At 44.3% G+C, this 23256-nt stretch overlaps 2 protein-coding genes across 4 annotated transcripts in view; one reads left to right on the top strand and one right to left on the bottom strand.

Annotated features, from left to right (window-relative positions):
- The window catches only part of Pitrm1 (pitrilysin metallopeptidase 1), a 30901-nt gene extending 29269 nt beyond the window's left edge, over positions 1–1632 (top strand). For both annotated transcript variants that reach the window (XM_036188299.1, XM_036188298.1), the window contains exons 25-27: positions 38–183; positions 1008–1110; positions 1243–1632. In XM_036188299.1, the coding sequence (XP_036044192.1) occupies positions 38–183; positions 1008–1110; positions 1243–1336 (343 nt within the window). In that variant the 3' untranslated portion in view covers positions 1337–1632. The remainder of the gene's footprint in view (positions 1–37; positions 184–1007; positions 1111–1242) is intronic.
- A 1947-nt stretch (positions 1633–3579) lies between these two features.
- Positions 3580–23256, bottom strand: part of LOC118584716 (phosphofructokinase, platelet) — a 64861-nt gene continuing 45184 nt past the window's right edge. The window contains exons 16-22 of one of the 2 annotated variants that reach the window (XM_036188963.1): positions 17934–18086; positions 12932–13096; positions 11413–11474; positions 10467–10578; positions 8131–8230; positions 4857–4959; positions 3580–4043 (exon numbers count right to left, since the gene is read on the bottom strand). In XM_036188963.1, coding sequence (XP_036044856.1) covers positions 3887–4043; positions 4857–4959; positions 8131–8230; positions 10467–10578; positions 11413–11474; positions 12932–13096; positions 17934–18086 — 852 coding nt within the window. In that variant the 3' untranslated portion in view covers positions 3580–3886. Of the gene's footprint in view, positions 4044–4856; positions 4960–8130; positions 8231–10466; positions 10579–11412; positions 11475–12931; positions 13097–17933; positions 18087–22884; positions 23038–23256 lie in introns of both variants that reach the window. The other variant, XM_036188962.1, reaches the window with a different exon arrangement.

Below are 23256 nucleotides of genomic sequence, written 5' to 3'. Positions count from 1 at the left end.
ATATAATGCTTCAGTTTTGGCTCTTTTGGGTTCCCAGGGATCCAAACTCCATAGAAACACTCCAGTCTTTTGGGAAGGCTGTAGACTGGGCTAAATCCGGAAAGTTCACACAGCAGGACATTGATGAAGCCAAGCTTTCTGTTTTCTCTGCTGTGGATTCTCCTGTTGCTCCTTCGGATAAAGGTATTTTAAGTCTTGGTAACCTGGGTACATGGTTTCAGGGGCCAGAATTCCAGCCAGTTTTCATAGGCCTGTGTCTCCTGACTCACCTGAATGAAAACACAGTAGCAACTATGTTTTTGCAGTTTCTCCATCTCTCTGACCTGTGTGTTAAGATTTTCACACTTGACCACCTGAACATTGACCTTAAAAACAACTTCATCAGTAAAGTGCTTGTTAAGCAAGAATTCAGACCTGAGTTGAATCCATGTAAAAAGCCAGGCATGGTGGTAGGTGCTTCTTAATCCCAACACTGGGAAGTTGAGGACAGGCAGATCTTTGAGGCTCACCAGTCAGCATACCCTACTTGGTAAGCTCCAGGCTGGTGAGGGAAGCCCTGTCTCAAAAAGCAAGGAGGGTGGGGCTAGACAGATGGTTCAGCAACTAAGAGTGAGGATCTGGGTTTGGGCCTTAGCATCTGACTCTGGCAGTTCACACTTATTTGGAACTTAGCTCCCGGGGGATCTGATAGCTAGTTTGGGTGAAGGAAGACATTTTGACATAGCATGAGACTGGCCACATCATTACTGAATGCTGCTTTTATTTGCAGTATTGCTACCCATGTGGCCTATACTGACTCTTCAGCCATACTCTGAAAAGGAAGTCTATAATGGGATTCTTACCATTTTGTAGAGGTGGATGTCAAGTTTGATCTCTCTTGCCTGTGTAACCTTTTTGATTGAAGAGCATACCATAAAGTGACATGAGTGTTCCCACTATACTTGGAGCACAGAGGCCCCTGTGCAAGCCATCTATCTCCTCAGCCATATCTGTGGTTTCACTTTTAGGAATGGACCACTTCTTGTATGGCCTCTCTGATGAAATGAAGCAGGCATACCGGGAACAGCTCTTTGCTGTCAGCCATGACAAACTGACCTCTGTGAGCCATAAGTGAGTATCTGCCCCGTGGCTTCCTGTGTTAGCTGTGGGAAGGGAAACTCAGAAAGGTGAAGGCTTTGACCACTGTTGACCACTGAAAACACTTTAAATTGAAAATGCTCCAATGTGCCATCTACCTTGCAGGTACCTTGGCATCGGGAAGAGCACACACGGCCTGGCTATACTCGGACCAGAGAACTCAAAAATTGCCAAAGACCCATCATGGATCATAAGATGATAATGAATCTCTCTGAGATTCTGAGTATATGTAAGAAATCAGAGGCTCTTAAAAACTAAGCCCCTGAGCTAAATTTAATTTGAATGATCACAAGTGTTGCTGTTTTGTTGATGTTCCAAAAAATCATAGTTATATTAAAAATCTGACCAAAGATGTTTATTGACTCGCAAGTTGGGCAAAAACTCGAAGACATAAAGTTATCATGCATTAAATGATAGAGGTGGACAAATTAAAATTCTGAAGCATTACTAAGCCTAGAACAATTATTTTAAAAATAAAAGTCATCTCTGACCTACCTGGGTTTAGTCATTATTTTAAACAATATTTTACTACTTTAAAATTAGTGTTTGGACCTTCAGTTTTTGGGGGTTTTTTGTTTTGTTTTTTGTTTGTTTAAGGAATGAATATTCATTTGGAGAAATAGTTCAGCAGCTATGAGCACTTGCAGTAGACCAGAGATAGGTTCCCAGAACCCATATAGCATCTCCCAACCATCTGTAACTTGTTTCTGGGGATCTGATTTCCTCTTCTGGATGCTAAGGGCACTGCAAGCATTTGGTGCAGACATACATGCAGGCAATTATTTATACATAGAATAACTCATTTTTTTCAGAAGCCTACCAGAACAAATGTAGAGATCTACATGGATAGGCCTGAAGGGAAGTGCTGATTTGAGTCCCACAGGGCTGTCCAGTGAGCATCCACTTAAGAACTAATTGTGTTCATGTTAACTCAAGCTTTTGCCCTCTCTCATTAGAAAACTGAGGGTCTGTGTCTTTTATATTTTATCCTCAAAAACAATTGACTTTTAATCACCCCTTTCCTCTGTAGTTTTCCTCATTACTGCTGTGGAGATCTAGAGGATGGCTTTAGAAGTGAGAACATCTAGATAGTGACAAGAGGCAAGGGTGCTTTGCCCTGCAGAGGACTCATCAATTTACGATGGCGTGGGGTGGAGAGTCTATTGCCTAGGACCCCATCATTAACCCTTAACAGTGAGTTAGGATCCTTCAGAGGGTGAAAACCTGAGCTCCACTCAGCACCACTGCTTTTGAAGACGCTGATAGATTGTTCTACAAACCCTCTTGGTGGCTTTAGTGTACAATTAGGGCTGAAATTGAGAATAAGAGAGATCTTATTCTTAACCACAGGTTCAGTACTTGTCATTTAAAAATTCTATACCTGATCTCATTTTCAAAGATCTAGCTAAGAGTAGTGATGTACCTCTAAATAGCTAAATCATAAACCTGGAATTAATAATGTTCTCCACCTATACGATCATCAGTGTCAAAGCCAGATAAGCTCAGGTCCCAGACCAGCACTGTGTGTGGCAGGGGTGGGGGTGGGGAGGTGGGGGGGTGTGGGAGGGTGAGAGAGAGAGAGAGCTTATGACAGATTATCTGCATTATATGCAGCTGGAGGTCAGAAGACTTCCTGTGGTGTCCTTCATCAAGCATCAATCTACCAGGTTTTGATTTGTTGTGTTCTGTATTTTGACACAAAGTCTCTCCCTGGCCTGGAGCTCTTTAAGCAGGCTGGAACTGGCCAGCACACCAGAGAGTTCTGCCTGTCTGTGCTAGTGCATGCCACTACATCTAGTGTCTTTTTTTTTTTCTCTCCTTTTTTTATTTATTATATTTGGGTTTTAATTTTACACATCAGCCATGGGTTCCCCTGTCCTCCCCCGCTCCCGCCCCCACCTTCCCCCCAGTCCCTCCCCTCCATTCCCATGTCCTCCAGGGCCAAGACTCCCCTGGGGATTCAATTCAACCTGGTGGATTCAGTATAGGCAGGTCCAGTTCCCTCCTTCCAGGCTGAGCAAAGTGTCCCTGTATAAGCCCAAGGTTCCAAACAGCCAGCTCATGCACTAAGGACAGGTCCCGGTCCCACTGCCTGGATGCCTCCCAAACAGTTCATACTATTCAATTGTCTCATTTATCCAGAGGGCCTGATCCCGTTGGGGGCTCCACAGCTTTTGTGGGGATCAAACTCAGGTCCTCTGACCCATCCCTTTCAGTATGGGCACAGGAGAGTGCCATGTTCACTTAATGGCATACAGCTGGTGTTTATCATAGCGCCTTCTTTCCCCTCCTTTCATGAGTCTTTATTTGCACAGTCCCCATCTATACCTGCCCCTGCAGTATCTAAGGAGACTTTGCTAACCTCCATCCATAAAACTGCTGAGGAAACCCTTGGTGGCAAGTAAAGAGCATCCTACTTAAAACAATGAACTGACGACCATGGGAGTTGTAACCAAATGTTTACTTCCACAAGATGCAGACATGGTAAAGCACAAGACAGTACCCCATAGAGTAGAAAACTGACAACGGATCAAGCACACGAGACTGGGTTTCATTTCTCAGGGTCTGATGGATGGGTCAGTGGTCATGGCAAGTGGCGCTCTCTAATTATTACTACTGACAATGCTTGGTCAACAATACTTGCATAAAGTGCGGATAAATAACTATGTTACAAAAAGCATGGTCCCTGGGGAACGTTATAGGCTTCCCTAGACAAGTGTGTAGGTCAGGCGATAGATAGCATGCTTGATCAGATGGCTGCCGGTTCTCCAGGGGAGGTGCCCTGCTGGTGCCGCAAGGGCTCCAGCTTGCCTGCATCGGATACGTCATAGCTCGCCTCATACTTGGCCAAGATCTTCATGAGAGGCCGCAATTTCAGCCACCACTGCTCCTTGGGGATCCGGTGCCTGGCAGGAAGACAAGTCAGCCATCAAGTATTACATTTGTCCTCGAAAACAACTTCTGACTGCTACAGGCTGTTGAGGGCTGTTTGAATAGCCTTCCCAGAAAAGATGGGCTTTGTGGTGCAGACACCTGATATGGCACTGGGGAGACACCGCAACTGTTTTTTAATTTCAAGACTAGGTCTTACTATGTAGCCCAGAGTGGCCTTGAACTTGCAATCCTTCAGCTTATCAAATGAATGCTAGGATGACAAGTATCACCACAATGCCCTCTGTGTGTGTGTGTGTGTGTGTGTGTGTGTGTGTGTGTGTGTGTGTGTGTATGTGTATATGTATATTTCACTGGAGATTACCCCATACAGCTAGGTAAGTGCTCTACTACCAAGCTATGTCCTCAGCCCTTTATATATTTAGAGTTTTAGAGCAAGGTCTCACCGTGTTGTCGAATCTGACCTTGAATTCAAGACTCCCCTAAATCAGCTTCCTTGCTGGGATTACAGGCCTATTCCACCACACCCCACTATACAGAACAATTTCCACAAGTCAGCTAAAATCATTCCTTCTGTTTCTTTCTAAAACATCTGCCCTAGTTATACACACACACACACACACACACACACACACACACACACGTACGCACGTACGCACACAACTAGCTTCAGAAAAGCTTATATATTACCTAAAATAGTTCAGTAAGTGAGTCTCATACAGTAGCCAGGGTAGCACTGATGACTGGTGATCTGTCCTCACAGTTCCTATTCTCAGACAATCTCATGATAAGATTCAGGTAAGGATCATTTCATTTCATTCACTTACTCAAAATCCGTTTTTTCCCTCAGTTCTGTCACTGGTTGAAACAGGAGGTTTCTTTTGCTTATTCCCAGGACACAAATGGAATCATCGCTAACAAATTTTTTCCCTGTAAAAGTTAGAATAAGAAATCTAAGAATTACTCAGCATATTGAGTGAGCACATTTACCAGCACAGTAAAAAATAAGACAGTGAAGGGAGAGAAACCAGCAGAGAGCATATCTGTGTATGGAGTAAAGAACTGCCCCTCTTTGGAGGCCTTCTGAAGAGAGTGTCAGCTCAGTGCAAAGCCCAATGGGGGTGTGGAGTACTCCTGAGCAACAGCTGTGCAGTCTCTTGAGGAGATCTCTGTGACCAGGGTCTTTCCCAGAGTGCTGACATGGCTCTGTCTCCTTAGGTATCTTCAAGGTTCCTCCAGGATGGATACAAAGAGGCCTAGATTCTGCTGGGGCCTTCTTTATGTCACACACCCAAAGAGGAGCCCTTTACCTGCCTCCCACATGAAGTATACTTATTATATAGTGGCCACCCATGGGACAGGTTCCTGGAAGGGAGCCCTTTATACAGTGCTGGTCAAGTGTTTCACTCAATAGTGTAATAAGAATGTCTGCATGAGGCTGGAGAGATGGCTCAGAGGTTAAGAGCATTGGCTGCTCTTCCAGAGGTCCTGAGTTCAATTCCCAGCAACCACATGGTGGCTCACAACCATCTATAATGGGATCTGGTGCCCTCTTCTGTATACATAATAATAAATAAATCTTTAAAAAAAAGAGTGTCTGCTCAAATTGCAAGAAGATTTCACTTTAATAAATAAGTGCTCAAGGACAAGCTGGAAAAGGAAATCTAGGCAGATAGAATTCAAGAGTATGAAGTGATGTTGAAGAGAAGAAAAACCCAGAGTCAGGACTTTGAAAATACTAGAAGTTAGTTGGAACTCTTTCTGTCTGTTTTTGTAGAGCCATCACGTTCATAAGCACATGTTGGTCATTGTATAGATGTCTTCTGATGAAAACATACCTAGTAGGACTAATAAAGAAGCCTGAGGTGGGGAGAGGGAGCCAGAAACCCTGGTATAAATACTCACTATGAAAAGAGAATGGGATCTGGAACTGCAGGCCTCCAGAGGGAACAGTATGAAAAGCCTCATGCAAATGTTTGATAATGTAAATGATTTTAAACTATACTAGAAAACATGTTAGAAAAGTTATCCAAGAAAAAAAAAATAAGTGCAGTTTCATTAAGCATAAATGAAATCCATTTAGCACTCAAATCTTTCCACAAAGGAAACTGGAGGTTTTGACAGATGGTTTCACAGGAAGGACCTACCAAACATCCTGAAAGCTAAACTCCCATGTTACACAGACTATGGAGGAAAGCCCCTCCACCCTTCATTTTCAGACTTGACCCTATGGAAACAACAGTGGGGAAACAGCTGGCAGATCTTTTCCATCACCAAAACAAGCGTTCTACCCCAAAGAATTGCAACATCTAAGAAGTCTGGGTGTCAGTCATGGGCCAGGTGGACACAAAGGAAACCAGTGTGCCTGTGAGTGAACAAAGGACTGCTGAGTCTGGCTTAGAGCCTGTGCTGAGCATACATCTGGGTCAGTGTGGTGGAGGGAGAGAGCCCAGACACTACAGCATATTGAGTCAAGAAACTTAGAGACACCTGAAGGGTTAATTGGCCTTAGCAGTTAGCAGTTCCACTGTGTAACTTCATCAATGTGTGAACAAGACTATCAGAAAAGTACAGAAGCAAACTCTTCCTTCATATGCTGTGGAATAATCCTTTTGTACACTGGTTTAATAAAATGTTGATTGGCCAATAGTCAGGCAGGAAGTATAGACAGGCGAGCAGATGAGAATTCTGGGAAGAGGAAGGGCTGAGTCAGGGGTCACCAGCCAGATACAAAGGAAGCAAGATGACAAGGCAGAACTGAGAAAAGGTATGAAGCCACATAGCTAAACATAGATAAGAATTATAGGTTAATTTAAGTGTAAGAGCTAATCAGTAATAAGCCTGAGCTAATGGCCGAGCAGTTATAATTAATATAAGCTTCTGAGTGATTATTTTATTAAGTAGGCCATGGGACTGCAGGGGGCCTTGCAGGACCAGAGAAACCAATTAATTCATACAAGCTAGAACACTGAGCTAAATTACACCTTGAAGATGTATTCACTTCATTGGTTATCATAGAATCCCAAGGTTACCTGTGGAGGAGACAATAAAATATTGAAGAAAGACAGTATTTAAGACTCACAGCCAAACATTAGGTGGAGAGAGCCCAAATGGAAATCTCCATCGGGTCCCTTCCCTTAGAACTTGGGGAATCCTGCAGAAGAGGGGAAGGAAGAATTGCAGGAGCCAGAGGGATTGAGGACACCAGAACCTGGCCCACAGAATCAACTATGCAGGGCTCCTATGGGCTCACAGAGACTGAAGCAGCCTGCATGGGTCTGCATATATGTTACGGTTGTTAGCTTGGTGTTTTTGTGGGACTCCTAACAGTGGAAGTGGGGGTGTCTCTGACTCTTTTGCCTGCTCTTTGGACTCTTCCTCTCACTGGGTTGCCTCACCCAAGCCTCGATATGAGGGTTTATGCCTAGTTTACTGTACCTTGTTGTGCCATGTTCAGTTGATATCCCTGAGAGGCCTGCCCTTTTCTGAAGGGAAATGGAAGAGGAATGGATCTGGGGGAGATGGAAGAGGAGGAAGGGAGGAGTGAAGGGCAGGGAAACTGTCATCAGGAAGTACTGTATGAGAGAATTTAAAAAAAAAAAAAAAAGAAACAAACAAAAACACTATTTAGGGTTTGAAGAAGGAAAACAGAAAATAAGACAGAGAACTCCTAGTCAGTTGTGCATATTTCCCACCCTATGTTAAAGTTGCCTGTGAATCAAATCAATGAACAACGGTTAGATAGCCTAAATAAAAGGATCTTGAATGTGTTTCATGACACCACAGAAATAAATAAAAGCTACATTTTACAGTCTTGCTAATGGCAAGCAATGTGTGCCTGGCAATCTTCTGGCTACCAAACTACTTGTCACCCATTGCTAACAGCAGAAATAAAACATTTATTTTTATTAATATGTTTAATTATAACCTTAGGAAGTCATAAATGATATTCAGTACTCACAGGCAATAAGACGGTATGCCAGGCATCTCAATGGCAGATTTAAAGGACAAGGAAAAACATCATAGCTTTATAACACACGGTTCCAGTGAGGGGGCTGGGGCATCTCACACTGTGTGTCCATTCTCCCCACTGACTCCTACCTGTGCCCTGGGACCCCTTCAGTTTGTCGGTGATCCACTCCATAGCTCTGGCAGAGATTTTTGTTCCAAAGTTCCTATCGAATGGAGAAGGTGCTCCCCCCTGTGGTGGGCAAGTTATATGACATGTAAGTAAGTCACCCAGCAATTTCTCCAGATTTTAAATAAAAAGAAACCAATAAAAAAATACCATAACTTAACAAGATCTGTGTGGTGTTTACAACTGCAAATCGGCAAACACGGTTTGGTTTTGCATATACAGGACAAGAAGGAAGCAGGCCTGCATGTCTTGGAGCCCCACCTCAGCCTGCTACACAACCTTGTAGTACTCTCAACTTAACAAGTAAGCTATCATTCTTCCCGTCTCTGTGTGGTGCAGGCATGTGAGAATGCAGATGTGCTCACCTATATGTGCACATGCAGTGGGCAGAGCGAGAGATCAGGTGTCTACCTCTGTAGCTTTCCAACAGTTGCCTTGAGACAGGGTCTCTCATACAAGTGGAAGCTCCCCATTTAGGCAAGGCTGCTTGGCCAGCTAGTTTTCTCTATCTCTCATCCCAATGTTGGGGCTACAGGCATGTGGAGCTGTGCCTGGCTTATTATACAGGTGCTGGAGATCCAAATCCTGGTGCTCATTCTTACAGAGCAAGGGCTACCAATCGTTCCGCCACCTTCCCAGGCCATTTCTAATATCCGGGAAGAATCACAGCTTCCTTTATTGATAAACATCTGTGGACTCACAAAAATGGCAGCATACATATTCCTACTCATCCTAACTTCAGGAATTCATGAACTCTTTTGAAATAAGTTCGTGGCTCCTAGTTTACAAGTTCCCTCAAGTGGGCATCTTCATGGACCAGCCAAATAGCAACATCAGTGATCTCTGAATTTGAATGAGACTCTTCTGTGAATAATGTGGGAGAGCAATCATGTCTAATTCCTGCTGTCAACCTCAGGCCTCCACATACAATGGACACACATGTACATACACACCAAAGGAAGGAAAAGGGTGCATGTCGTCCTCAGTGTTCTACTGCTGTCAAGAGAAACCATGACCACAGCAACTCTTATAAACAAAAACATTTAATTGGGGGCTAGCTTACAGTTCAGAGGCTTAGTCCATTATCATGGAGAGGAGCATGCAGGCAGACATAGAGCTGGAGAAGGAGCTGAGAGTTCTATATCTTAAATCCATAGGCAACAGGAAGTGAAGTGTCTCTCTGGGTATAGCTTGAACATTTATGAGACCTCAAAGCCCACCTCTACAGTGACACATGTCCTCCAACAAGGCCTCACGTACTAATAGTGCCATTCTCTCTATAGGCCAAGCATTCAAACACATGAGTCTACGGGGGACATATCTATTCAAATCAGTGCAGTGCATATACATACATGACCAACACACACACACACACACACACACACACACACACACACACACACACACATGAATGAAGTCCAGTTGCCAGCAATGTACACAGGTCAGCAAATAAGGAACAATGGGGCCACTGACTCCCATGCTGACCTCTATCTAGCCTTGTCACCTACGTGCATTCATTTGTCATAAATGAAGAGTATTAAAAAAAAATGAAAAGAAACTTCCATTATTCTGGAGGTGGAGAAGTACTTCTGTATTTCCAAATGAACTTGATTTGGTGAAAGTATCAAGTAAATACTACTGGTCTCATACTCCACCTTAAATCTTTCTAAATGCTAGTATTTAATTCAACAAAGAAGTAATCAGAGTATTTCCAGTGACTAGTGTTCTTGTCTACATGGAAGCTGGTAGTGTTTCCTGTAAAAATCCTGCTGTGGTTTGAGTGTGGAATCTCCCCATAGATTCATGCCTTAGAACATTTGGTCTCCTACTGGGGGTGGAGCTTGAGACAGCCTAAGTGGAGGAAGTAGATCACTGAGGAAGAGCTGATGTCCCTTAGCCCATCCCCACTTCCTGACTGCCCTCTGCCTCCAGACTGCAGATTCAAAGTGACCAGCTGCCTCGCACGCCCGTCCCCATGCTATTCCCACTATGATTGGCTCTATTCCCACCACGATGGCTTTATCCCATTAAATTATCGGCCAGGATAAATCCTTCCTCCACAAAGGTGCTTTTTGCCAGCTATTCGATCACAGCTATGAGCAAAGCAATTAAGCATTTCCCATAAACCCCAGACATTACAGAAGACAGGGAACCCTAAAGATGATGGTGTTTGCTATGACTTAATAATTCTGGATACTTCTAATAATTTCAGGATTTATTTATGCTCACTTCCCACAGAAGGGCACCATTATAAAGGGGAGCCATGGAGGCTCAGAGGTCACAGAAGACCTCAGCCTACCTGCTGCATGTGGCCCAGCACATTTTTCCTGCAGTCAAACACTCCTTTGCCTTCCTCTGAGTAGAGCTGGTAAATGAAGTCAGTGGTGTAATTTACGCTGCAGCTTTCATTTCTGAAATGAATGGCAAGGAATCAAGTTTACTCAGGGCTATAGAGAGGGGCTGAGGGCTTTCTAGCCAGACTGCTCAAGGCTCAGGGTGCCCAGTCACTTGCCACATCAGCCTCCTTCACCTCTGCCCCTACCCTAATGTAGCTGGAGTTTTTTTGGTCCTGCCTGGCCCACAGTCAGGACAAATCTCTCTCACCTGCCAGTCCCACAGCCACTCAGACCCAACCAAGTAAACACACAGCGACTCATATTACTTATAAACTGTATGGCCGTGGCAGGCTTCTTGTTAACTGTTTTTATATCTTAAATTAACCCATTTTTATTAATCTATACCTTGCCATGTGGCTTGTGGCTTACCGGTACTTTACAACCTCATTGTGGCAGCAGGCAGCATCTCCTCCATTCTGCCTTTTTTCCCAACTTTCTTTTCTGTTAGTCTTGTTTATACTTTTTGTATGGCTACTGGCCAATCAGTGTTTTATTTATCAATCAATCATAGCAATACATTTACAGTATAGAGAACATCCCACAACACCCTGAATCTGTGTATATTTCCCTTTCTTCCTAAAAGCCAGGAGGGCTTAAGTAAATGAGTGGCAGATGTCTTGAAAATAATCTATAGACTATAGAGCAAAAATAAACTATAAAAGATTGCTTTTATTTAAAGGAAAACCTGTTTGTTTTTTTTTTTTTAACAACTCAGGTCTGTATCTGTATTTCTTCAGCATTCATAGAATCAGTGGGAAAGGAAAGATACTTCTGGGGTTTAGATCACATGGCAGCTTCTGCCCAAGAACCCACATCTTTTAATGGAAGAATGCAAACGCTTTCCATTACCTGAGTATAAGGCCCCTCTGGATAGTGGTCTTCATTTTCTCTGTCAAATGCTCTACATTGGACTAGAAAAGAGTGTTTTATTAACCAATTAGGCAGTACACTTATTGGGCACCTACTGTAACACTTATGCTACAATGCAATACCATGTATAAACATAGTCAGCAGCTTTTATAGCTTAACTATTTTTTGGGGAGGGGAGTTATTACAGTACATAGGAATATAGTGGGTAATGGGAAACATGATGGATGGTATTGATAGTAAATCAGATAAACATGGAAAGTTTAAGGAGGTGGCACTATGCTACTGAATATGTTTATTAGTAAATGAGGACTTACTTTATACATTTGCCTAACACATACATTTTTTGAAATGTTCATGAACGTGATGGTTAATTTTCACTGTCAACCCGTCACAATCCACAGCCACCTAAGAGTCTCTGTACTTTCTATCAGGCTGGGTCAAAAGGCAGGTCTATGACGGATTATCTTGCTTATGTTAATTGAGGAGGGAAGACTCACACTCATTGTGGGTGGCACCATTCCCTAGAAAGGGGATTCTGAACTATATATAAGAGAAAGCAAGCTGGATGGCTAGCACGCATGCATTTGCTCTCTGGGCTTTTGACTGTGCACGTGACTAGCAGCTTCAAGTTCCAGCCGCTTTGACTTCCCTGTAACAATAGGAGCAGGAGAGATGGCTCAGCAGTTAAGATCACTGACTTCTCTTCCAGAGGTACTGAGTTCAATTCCCAGCACCCATATGGGCACCTGTAATGAGATCTGGTGCCCTCTTCTGGCCTGTAGGGACACATGCAGGCAGAAAAATGTACACATAATAAATAAATCTTTAAAAACAAAACAAAACAATAGACCATACCCTGGAACTATGAGCAAAATAAACTCTTTCTCCCCTAAGTTGCTTTTGCCTGAGTATTGTGTCATATCAATGGGAAACAAAACTAAAACCATGACAATGTTTCAAAGGGTCTGAGGGAAGTATTTTTAAGTGACTTATACCAAACATTGGGAAAGCATCTCATATTTCCCAAAAGAATGATCATTTAAAAATACATATACATTCATAAACAGAGAGAGAAAGGGGGTCTTTTCCCCCTTATGAGCATTTTTGGTTTTGCAGAAGACCCAGCTGCTGTTCTCAGCACCCATATGGTGGCTCACAACCATCCTTAACTCCAGTTCCAAGGGATCTAGCACCCTCTTCTGGCCCATGAGGTGTGCACATACACACATACTGGCAAAATACTCTTATGTATACAATATCTTTGCACACAAGAAGAAGCCTCAACCCTCCCTAGTCACGGTTACCCATCCAAAGACCTCCTAAGACTCAAGTGCAAGCATCTGGATTTGGAGCTGACAACTGAAAAGCAAACAACTTGCAGTGTTTTACACCACCACCTTCCAGCCTGCGAAAAACCAATGGGCAGTTAGTAAATAAGGTTTCTTTACTCATCACGGTCAAATGAAGTGCTCTCGGAGTCATGCATGCATTGACATACCTGTAAGTCTCTGATATCAAATGGCTCTTCAAAGATGTAGGCAGCATCGGCTCCAGCTGCAAGTCCCCCCATGTTGGCCAGATAGCCACAGTATCCGCCCATGGTTTCAATGATGAACACCCGGCGCTTGGTCCCACTGGCCGACTGTTTGATTCGGTCACAGGTCTGGTCAGAGACAAGGAGATCTGTCATTTGAATCCAGGACCTTGGCTAGTGCCACAAGTGCACTAACCCAGGGCCTGCTCTCCCCACAAGCTGCATGTCCCTCCACCAAACCTGAGCATGCAGCAGCAAGCACTGGGTACAGAGAGGGGCAGTAGACACAAGTGCTGAGAAGCAGCCTGTGAGTCAGCATCTGTGATCACTTGCGGTGGGGGCCTGGCTGGGCCATTACCCTGGAGAGCACTCCTCCAAGTCAGCTCACTTGGTTTGCTGTCTGAATATGGCCTCACTGAAAGGATTTCTGCACGCCAGTATTTAGCTGGTATAAATTTATATTCCCACAGGAATGTTTATTAACTGGCTTCTTAGATGCTATCTTTACTTCTCCGATGTTTTGTTGTGAAAAGCTCTTTGTGATAATACAGGGTTAGTTTATCTTAGGTATGTCCTTAGGTGTTTCATCAGGGTATCTCTGTCCACAGAGAATAGCTTCTTGGACAAGAGCATCCAGAGACATCTTCTGGGCACCGGCACCAGGTCTCACACTGAAAAACTACCCACCTGTGTAGATGCCATTCATTTTCTCAAAAACCAGTGAAAGCCTTGCACTTCATTTTCAACATCTGTTCTGTCCCCAAGAAACTGAGCTCCATAGATGCAATCCAACCGGACTGTCTTCTCTTCAAAACCCTACAGCACTTAACTTTTAAGTATGCATCAAAGACTTCCTGTGGAACACACAGCCCAGCCAATCCCCACCACCCTGTCTAGCTCCCATCTCTAGCTGCTGTCCTAGCTCAGAGATAATGCTTATCTTTAAGCCTTCATGGGCCTTCACACACAGTGGACTCCATGCACAGTGGAGAACTGTACATAGAAGCCCCCAAAGATATTCTGTTTGAACTCCCTGGAATGGTGTATTTTCCTAGACAAATAAGTAAAAGATCCTGAGATGGGATTATTCTGGATTATCTAAGAGAACCTTGAATGCCACTGTGTGTCATTGTAAAGGGGGCAAAGGGAGCCAGGACACAGAATCAGGCTACTATACAAAGGAGAGAGAAACTTCATGCTGGCTGAGAGGATGCAAGAGAGGGCAGGGGTCATGGCCTGACAGGGATGCAGGTCAGAAAAGTAGAAGACACGGGGATTGCCTCTCTCTCCTGGAGCTTGACCCTTGACTTTAGTTTAGTTCTCTGACTTCTGCCCCTGACAGCTGTGAGCAAATGGGTATTATATTAACACAAGTGTGCAGCCATTTATTACAACAACTATAGGAAACTCACTCTGGCTCTTTTCTGCTGTCTTATCTACGACCTGTGACCCACTTAAAAAGTCATTTTCTCAGGAAGACACTGTGTGAACTCTAGGACTGGATAGTCCCTCTAGTGGGGAGTCTCATGACTCTGTGTCCTCTCTTCACCCAGTATGTCTTCCTGCAATTTGTGCTTATTAGATTTGGGTATTTCCTCCTCTCTGGACAGGAACGCTGGCCTGGGCTAACGCCACTCCACTACCCTCCACAGCCAGCTGTGCCTGTAACACAGTAGATGCTTAATACTGAATATGAGCTACTTGCCCTACTCATCAACAGTCTAAACCTAAGAGGACAGTGCCATCATGATGGGAGAAGGGACTCAGGGAATGTAACAGTCACAGATCTTTAGGGGGAGCAGAAAATGAGTCTTTGCACCAAAGTCCAATAACTATTCGGACATTTTTACATGATCACTTTGAGTTGTATTTAACAGATGATGCTTAAGAACAAACACAGGTTTGATGAGAAGCATTCTGATCTACAATTTCTCTTGCAGATCCCCCTGCCCAAAAGTATTCAATATATACTTTGGTGGGTGGGAAGCAAAGGAAGAAAGGAACCTCTTTCTAGGATATTCAAATACTGAAAGGGTCACTGTGTGGTCTTTTTTACAGAGCCATCCTTCAAGGTGAAGTGAAGCTGCAGATCTGCATGGCTGTGCTGAGGCAGGTGGCCAGTCCCCTGAGGGGAGCAAAACCACATGGGCTATTTTTCTAATTGAATCTTTCCCCATATGCTCATACTATTGCCCACTAATCCAAAGAACTCTGCTGTAGTCACCTGATCATACAAAAATATTACTAAGAAAGAAGCCTTTGGACACAAGGCCCATTCATATAGCTATCTAAGATCTGATCCAAATGGAGGGAAAGCCCAGGCTTTCTGTGTGCCACTGGCTGGAAAAGCAAGGGCAAAGGTTTGGAATGGTCGGCCTCTGCCTGGAGCTTACATATACTCATTCTAAATACTCTCATTACCCAGATTGCATCTGAAGACTTTAGTTGGCTTCTTCTAAAAATAGTAACCCATCCCAGCAATGTCTCACTCAATTACTCAAAGTAGTACTGACACGGAAAGGACCAGCCTACCAATGCCATCTGCCATGTGCTGAGGGGCCTCCCTCACTTCTGGCTGAGAGCAGGAACCACTTAGGGTTCTTGCTTCTTACACTAGAACAAATGCCTCCTAGCCAAGTTCATGGAGCGCCAAAGACAAGAGTGGTGATTCCTCTACAGGAGGCTTCTGGGAGGGATCCTGCTGGAGGAAGAATGTCAAGCTATAGTTCATCATGGGCACTCTGTTACACATACTGTCTTTTCAAAATGGAAATGAACGGTAAGACAATAAGGCCTAGTTCATCACAGAGCTAATTTTTTTAATCAATAGACTTTATAGGATTTAATGTGGGAGCAATCATGTCTTACATATTAAGAGGTTTCCTCCCCACCTTGCCCCTGACCGCAATAACTGGTATTTCTTCAGAATATTCACTGAAGAACTCAGGTAGCCAGAGAGGGAAGGAGCTAGACAATGGGCGGGGGGAATCCTGTCCTACTATTTGCTGGCAGAGAAATGACTGATCCTCATTTTCCTGTCTGTGAATCCAGTGTCCAGGGCAGAAGGCTAATGCATGCCGGATCATCTAGGGCTTCTGCCTGTGATTATCACCTGTCCAGAGTGGTGTTTAGAAAGGAAAGCTTAGGACTGTGCTTGGGCCCTAAGGCATTCAGTGACCAGGGTTCAATTTACAGGCTTGTTTGTGATTCTATTTAACACACACATAAAAATTATACTCCAGGGAGGCTGAGTATGGGCCAGGCAAGCTTCCACATTGCTCATAAGCTACACCAACAGACAAGTTAAGAGGGAGATCCCTAGGGTATGTCTATCTGTTTGAATCCCAGGCTAAGATCTTAGTGGAGAATTCAGATGCTTAACCCAACTGGGCACCTTCTCCTTTTCCTGCAATGTAATTTAACTTAGAAGAACACTTGGGATCTAAAAAATCTCTCCAACAGTTAAAACTCACTGCCAAGTCTAGAACACTGGCTCCCAACCTTCCTAATGCTGTGATCCTGTGACCCCCAACCATAAAATTATCCCATTGCTACTTTATTAACTGTAATTTTGCTACTATTATGAATCTTAATGTAAATATCTGATCTGCAGGATCTATGATATATGACTCCTGTGGGGGCCACAATCCACAGGTTGAGAACCACTACTCTAGAGCCAACTTGGATGTGAACATCTTAAGTAAAAGGTCAGCTTGCTGCCTTTGGGTCGTGGTAGGAGGGGCTGAGCATGGTGAGAGTTAACACCACATGCTTGACCATCGTCCTTTCTATTGTTGTAACCTGCACTCCCTGCAGCAAAGAACGTTGGAGCTAGAAGACATCCTCCTGTCTCAGAAGCACCTAGTGAGTTCAGTTCATTACCAGTGTTATAATGTTGACACCCGCAACACAACTAGCGCCTACTGATCCATCTCCCCACACAGAGTGTGGTAGGTAGAGTCACTTTCCTCTCAGAGTGACTTTGTCTCCTGGATTGCCTCTTATCTTACTGGGAACTCTTTCCAAGCAATGGCCTGGGGCTTCCTTGGATTGAGCAGTTAGATTGAGGATGCTTAATCTGAGAGCTCTTATACTTACTAACAGGGCATCTAGATCCAATCCTTTGTGCTCACTCCTGAGACTTATTCTCTAACCCTCCGTGACATCACAACTCTGACAATGGGACTTTGGACAGAAGTAACTGCTGTGGGATATCCTGTATGCTGTAAAAATATGTTGCTATGATTGATTGATAAATAAATCACTGATTGGCCAGTAGCCAGATGGATAGGGTAGATGGGACAAGGAGGAGAAAACTTCTGGGAGGTGGAAGGCTGAGGCAGGGAGACACTGTCAGCCGCCACCATGAGAAGCAGGATATAAAGTACTGGTAAGCCACGAGCCACATGGCAAGGTATAGATTTATAGAAATGGGTTAAGTTAAGATATGAGAACTAGATAGCAAGAAGTCTGAGCCATTAGGCCAAACAGTTTAAGTAATATAAGCGTCTGTGTGTTTATTTTATAAGTGGGCTGCAGGCCTCCCAGGGCTTGGTGCAAGCTGGAGAGAAACTCTCCAGCTACAAGCAAATGACCTTACCGGAAGTGATGTCCACAGCTTTCCTGTTCAGATGGTACAGAAACCCTGTGGAGAGGCCTGCATAGAGCATTTTATCTTGAGTTCATAAAGAAAAGGCACTCACCATGAGAAATGAGGAAACACTATCCTATTATCAAAAGTGTGGCCAAAAAGTTAACAAATATTTTGACTTATTCATTCTGAAAAAAACAAACAAACAAACAAACAAACCTTGAAAGGGTTTCTTTTTCAATTTCTAATTAAGGTCAGACAGGCATAGGTTAAAGCCCACAAGTTGCGAGTTGAAGCTGACAGGCAGGTTTAGGAGTGAAGAAAAACATCATTAAGGCAAAGCAAGCAAAATGGGAGTAGAAGCAGATCTCTTACCTGGACAATCACATTCAAGCTAGTATCAGAACCGACAGATAGCTCTGTGCCAGGGACACCATTACTAATATTGGCAGGCAAAACACATACTGGGATGCAAAACTCCTCATGGCTGTTTCGAGCCTCACCCATCATGACTGCAGCATGGAAAGCCTGAAGCAGCAAGGCCATAGCAGTTAGAGAGGTGCCAGTACATCACTTGCCAAGTCACTGAGCACAGGGAGTAAACTCCAGGGATATGATAGGGAGGGAACCAAGTAACCAGCAGGAAGTTGGTCCACATGGGTCAGCAGAGCCATCAGAGGCCTGGATTGACATCTGAGCAGGCACAGCGCATGCAGCAACCATTCACAGGCTGCTAGGTGCATCGCTCAGCCTTGTCCTTCTTGTCCCGTGGGAAGCCACAAGCAGCAGAGTCAAAGCGGTGCAAAGCAGGCAGCAAAGCAGGCACCAGGCCGAGGGGACAGAGGTGCATCGTGGGTTAGTCATTAGATGGAACAGCTGCTCCTTTCTCAGCATTACAGCGGAGGTGGGGAAGGAAAATGAAGTTGGGGTGTTGAAGCACAAAGCCAATCCCATCCCTTCTCTAGGTAGGGGTGGAGTGTGGGGAGGGGCATATGGCTGCAAGGTTAACATCAAATGACTGGCATCACCAATGCAGACTGGGGTCCCTGCACCACCGCCAAATGCTGACAGGAAAAGAGGCATGCACTTTACATTACCTGCAGATCCATACCAGAACCCACAGCAGCTTCTGTGTGTCCCTCTGCTCCCCATTAGAAAAATCTGTCTCCCTCCTGGAGGGAGCAGCCTTTCTGGGCCTTTGGCAGTGCTGACATGAAGCATAATAAATCACTTAGAACCTCAGTCACTGCTTCAGAAGGATAACTCTTTGGTACAGCCGTTTCAAATAAATGCCTATCTCAGGTATTAAAGCCAGGTTAGCTGTAGCATACAGGTCTACTCACCCACAGTTCCTAAATCCAGGCTGCTCCCAGAGTAAGGCAGGATATTTTTGGACCATTGTGGGTGGCAAGTCTGACCCATAAATCTTATTTGTCTTTCTTGGTATATAATTATAGATACAAGTTGCTGCAGAATTATTGCTAGAATGCAGCATGGGACTCCGCCTCCCCATAAGGCAGCTGTAATAAATGTTGCATGTTCTATACCATCTTTCTGCAACCAAATCATCCTGAGATTTAAAAGCTGTACACTCCAAGGATTTTTGGACAGTGGGTCATGGACCTGTGGTAAATTAGTCCTTAGAGTGATCAGTCTAAAGGTCAGACAGGGTCACCAGCACTGGCCAGTGACAGGGTTTCCCTCATTTGCAACACAACCAACCCTCCACCTCCACCCCCAGGTGGCTGAGTCTTTTCATTGCTCTCCAGGTGCTCAGCTGTTTCTTGCTAAGGTTGATTGCACTCAAAATGGCACCTTATGTCAAAGCCATCTGGGTACACCCACTGGTCAATACCCCACACGTTTGCTAGGCTCCTCGGAACTTTCTAAGGAAGAGCTTTCATTTGCTGAGGATCATATTAGCTAGGTATGTATTAGGAACAAACTATACAGAAGGAAGCTGAGTCATTGAGAAGGCTCCCACTAGAATGGGATGTAGGCAATGTGCCTGGCAGACCAGAGTCTTCCCTGTGGGTGGGGTAGGGTCAGGGGTGTATGAGGAGGGCAGGTGCCAATGGAGAGGGTTAGTGCCTTAACTCCATTCTGACATTCACTGTGATGATTATATGGCTGCAAGAGCTTTCTTCCCAACATTCCTCTTTTGGTTCTGTTCCTCTCCCATGAACTGAAAGGGAAACGCCAGGTGGGCCCTACCCAGGAAAAGCAAACTGAAGAAACCATTCCAAAAGTCTTGCTTCTAGATCCTGCAGGGGGCAACAGCAATTTTTAAAACACCAATAAAGCCACATTAGACATTTTGACTGTACACAGTGCAGAAAGAGATGGGACACAGTTATAAGGCCCTAAGGTCAATTTTCTATAGCTTAGTGTTCACAATTAGGGAGCCTATCCTCAGGGCTGTATCATGCCACCTTCATGGTACTTGGTGGCAGCTCACACTTAGCTTGCCTTGGTTGTGTCTTTTGACTAGAGCAAAGCTTGGTACCAATGGTAAGGAACAAAAACAAGTCCCAGTAAAAAGCCTCAATACTCCAACACCAGACTTCTGAAGCACCTGCTTTGAGATGCTGCCCAGAGAACTTCTCCATTACCTGGCAGACACTGAAGCCCACTTAAGGGATGCACTTACACCTGAGAATCAATGCTGGCAAGGAGGGAACGATTAGTGAAGACAATGATCCATATAAAGGCAATGATTTTCTCTAATCAAATTGGAGAAGCTTGGGTTTTCGCACCTCAAGACAGTAGACATTCTGACACTTATATTTCCCCGTGGTGGGGACTGTCCCCTATACTGTAAAGCAGTGAACAGCATTCATGACCTCCACCAACTGACTGCATGTTAGGGATTCCTCTCTCCTCTCTCTGATGATGTGAAATGCCCTTCCTGTATCACTGCAGCTGTCCACTAGATGCATAATCACCCAAAGCTGAGAACTGCCTGACTCTCCAAACCTAAAGAAAGACTTGGTTCCGGGAGACAGTCTGGATGGTAAGCTTAGATATTATCCAGGGCCAGTAAGAGGCTATTATCCTCTAGAAACAGATGAGTGTTTAAGGTTAGGCAACTCTCTCAACTCCCTGCCAGCTTTACACAGGGGTTTCCTAGATGCAGCAACAGGAGGCAATGGAAGCACTGTGTAGAGTCTCCTCATGTCCTCCTTTCCGAGACACAGGGTCAACCTCCTTTCATGTTTGCGACCAGCCTCACCTAATTCAGTTCCACCTTTCAACTGCTAGAATTAACTTTCGTTTTTCCTTCACGCCTTTTCACATTCTAGTCCTTTAACCTGCAGGATACACAAAGGGACTCTGGGCTGTTTTCTCATCCCCACTCAGCTATCAGCTCCAGAGCAATGGCGGCATTCACTATACCTTTACTGGCCCAGCTTCAGCCAGCCACCTTGAGATCACAGAACCAAGATGACCCAGCTCCCTGGAACCTCAGAAGCAATGAGCAACAGAGAAAGACCACACATACACACCTACTTACCACACGTTACCAAGCCTGAAGCCCTCAGGAATGGCTACCTACTTACCATTCCATTTTGTTCTCACAAACTACCACTGGCTTTGAGAAACTCAAATGAATAAGAAAAGAAATTAAAGAACAACCATCACAAAATCCCTTTAAGGGAAGTAAAAGGAAGAGGGAATAGGTAACTTTTTTCCCTCCTATTTCGAGTTTCAAATGTTCAACAATATGTAGATATTATATATTCAAGTCTGGGACAAAACAATTACTAGCATGGAGACTAAGAATCATAAATTATAATTGTGGGGACATTATAATAAAAAGAGAGACTCTTTCCTTCATGCCTCATGCTGCACACTGAATATCCACAAGGAGATAATACCCACCTTGGCTGGCATCTGCAGAGGCTCCCACTAACTGCAAAGGACAGTGTGCAGGAGTGTCCAACCTTCAACGTTTTTACAGGATATTGCCATCAACAAAGTTCACACTCAAGATATAATTTCCAAAAAATAATTGGCAAAAATAATTCTCATTGATTTCAGATCCTTTTAGGCTAGGTCACACTCACAGCTGGTCTAGGGTGCACGCTAGTCACAGGCTACTGGTCAGATGCACCTGCAAGTGGGCTTTTAATTAGATGACAAGGAGCTTGTGGAAAAAGAAACTTTAAAAGCTTCCCCTGCAAATTCCTCCTGTGTAAACTGTAGACTGTAATTCAGAGTCTGGGGTGCACAAAGCCCTGGGTCCCAATCCATTTTGTGACAGACATCCTTCTTTCCATTCACAAAGGAAGATCCATCAAGAGCCCGAATCTATCAACAGCAACAGCAAAAGCCATAGCAACAGTCCCCAGACAGCACAAGCAACAGAGAAGGGAGAAGTTAGTGATCGAAACTGAATAGATCAGACATTGCTTCTAGGAGACACCAAGCACGTGGCTTCAGTAAGCAGACTGAAGGAAATGTTTCTGACACTGAGAAAAGCAGGAAATCAGCGCAAAGCGTTACTTAACACTCTGCAATTTATTGTAAAAGCCTTGGAGCTTTTATTTACCGGTACTAGAAGTGAATTTGGTGTTGGGAGCTTAAGAAAAATTAAAACCCCTACAAAAATATGTATCAGAATTAGGTCTCCCGGGAAAAATAGCTTGAGTTAACGAAGAATTTTGAAAATCTGACTTAGCGATCTTAAACTCCCACGGGAATTAACAAGTATAATTTACAAATGTAACACTATAATGTACGTGTACATTTTGTTACTTATTTTTTGCAAAAAGAAAAATAAGGCATCAATATCTTTGACTTAAGATTGCCAATTTATAAAAGGGGGGAAAAGAACAATAACCACCATAGCCAAAAAAATCCAGTGAAGTGCCAACAGTTGGTTCAGAAAATAGCATTATGAAATCTTTAGTTCAATTTCTACCCTTGAACAACAAGTAGAGGACGTTGGACACAGGACTGAAGTGCAGCAAGAGGCTGCAGGCTGAAAGGAAATTCTCTTCAGCCCAAACTTACAAACGCTAAAAACACAGTGATCTAGTACAGCTAGCACTAGGATGGGATGTTACTCCACAGGTCTTAGTAATGGAGTGGCATCAGCTGGCGGCTGCTGGGGAGGACTCTTGGGAAAAATTGGGCTGGGAGTAGATCAAGGAATTTTAGAATCCAAGGAACTTCTAAAATGTGCTTTCCTGAAACCAACAAAAATACTTAGGTATCCAGTTGGTGGCTGATAAAAGGCTACTTCTAGTACATGGTAGATAAAAGGGTCCAGGCCTCGGGTTAGCATCAGCTGCACCTGCTTTGCTGGCACACTCGCACTTACGTCTGTGATAGTGTTCAGAGCTGTGTCTGCCCCGATGCTGAAATCGGAACCCGGCACGTTGTTGGAGACAGTAGCAGGAACCATAATCATAGGGACACAGAATGCCTCATGTTTCTCCCGGGCAGCTGCCAACTCTAGGAGTCCCAGGTAGGCCTGTCAGATAAGTGTGTGTGATTGTGGGGCCAGGGAGGGAGAGGGGCACTCGGGCAGTGTATGACCAGGAGTGAGCAAGCATAGGAGAGTCTCAGGGAGCCACTGTCACCACAGTGCACAGGGTAGAGTGGGGCCAGGCATCACTAGAAAATCAACACAGGCAAGTTAAGAGCACAGACAAGGACAGCTTCCCAGGCACAAATGGGAGATGAGGTCTTA

Source organism: Onychomys torridus, chromosome 5, assembly GCF_903995425.1.
Source record: "Onychomys torridus chromosome 5, mOncTor1.1, whole genome shotgun sequence".
Classification (NCBI taxonomy): domain Eukaryota; kingdom Metazoa; phylum Chordata; class Mammalia; order Rodentia; family Cricetidae; genus Onychomys; species Onychomys torridus.
This window is presented reverse-complemented; position numbering and strand designations above follow the sequence as displayed.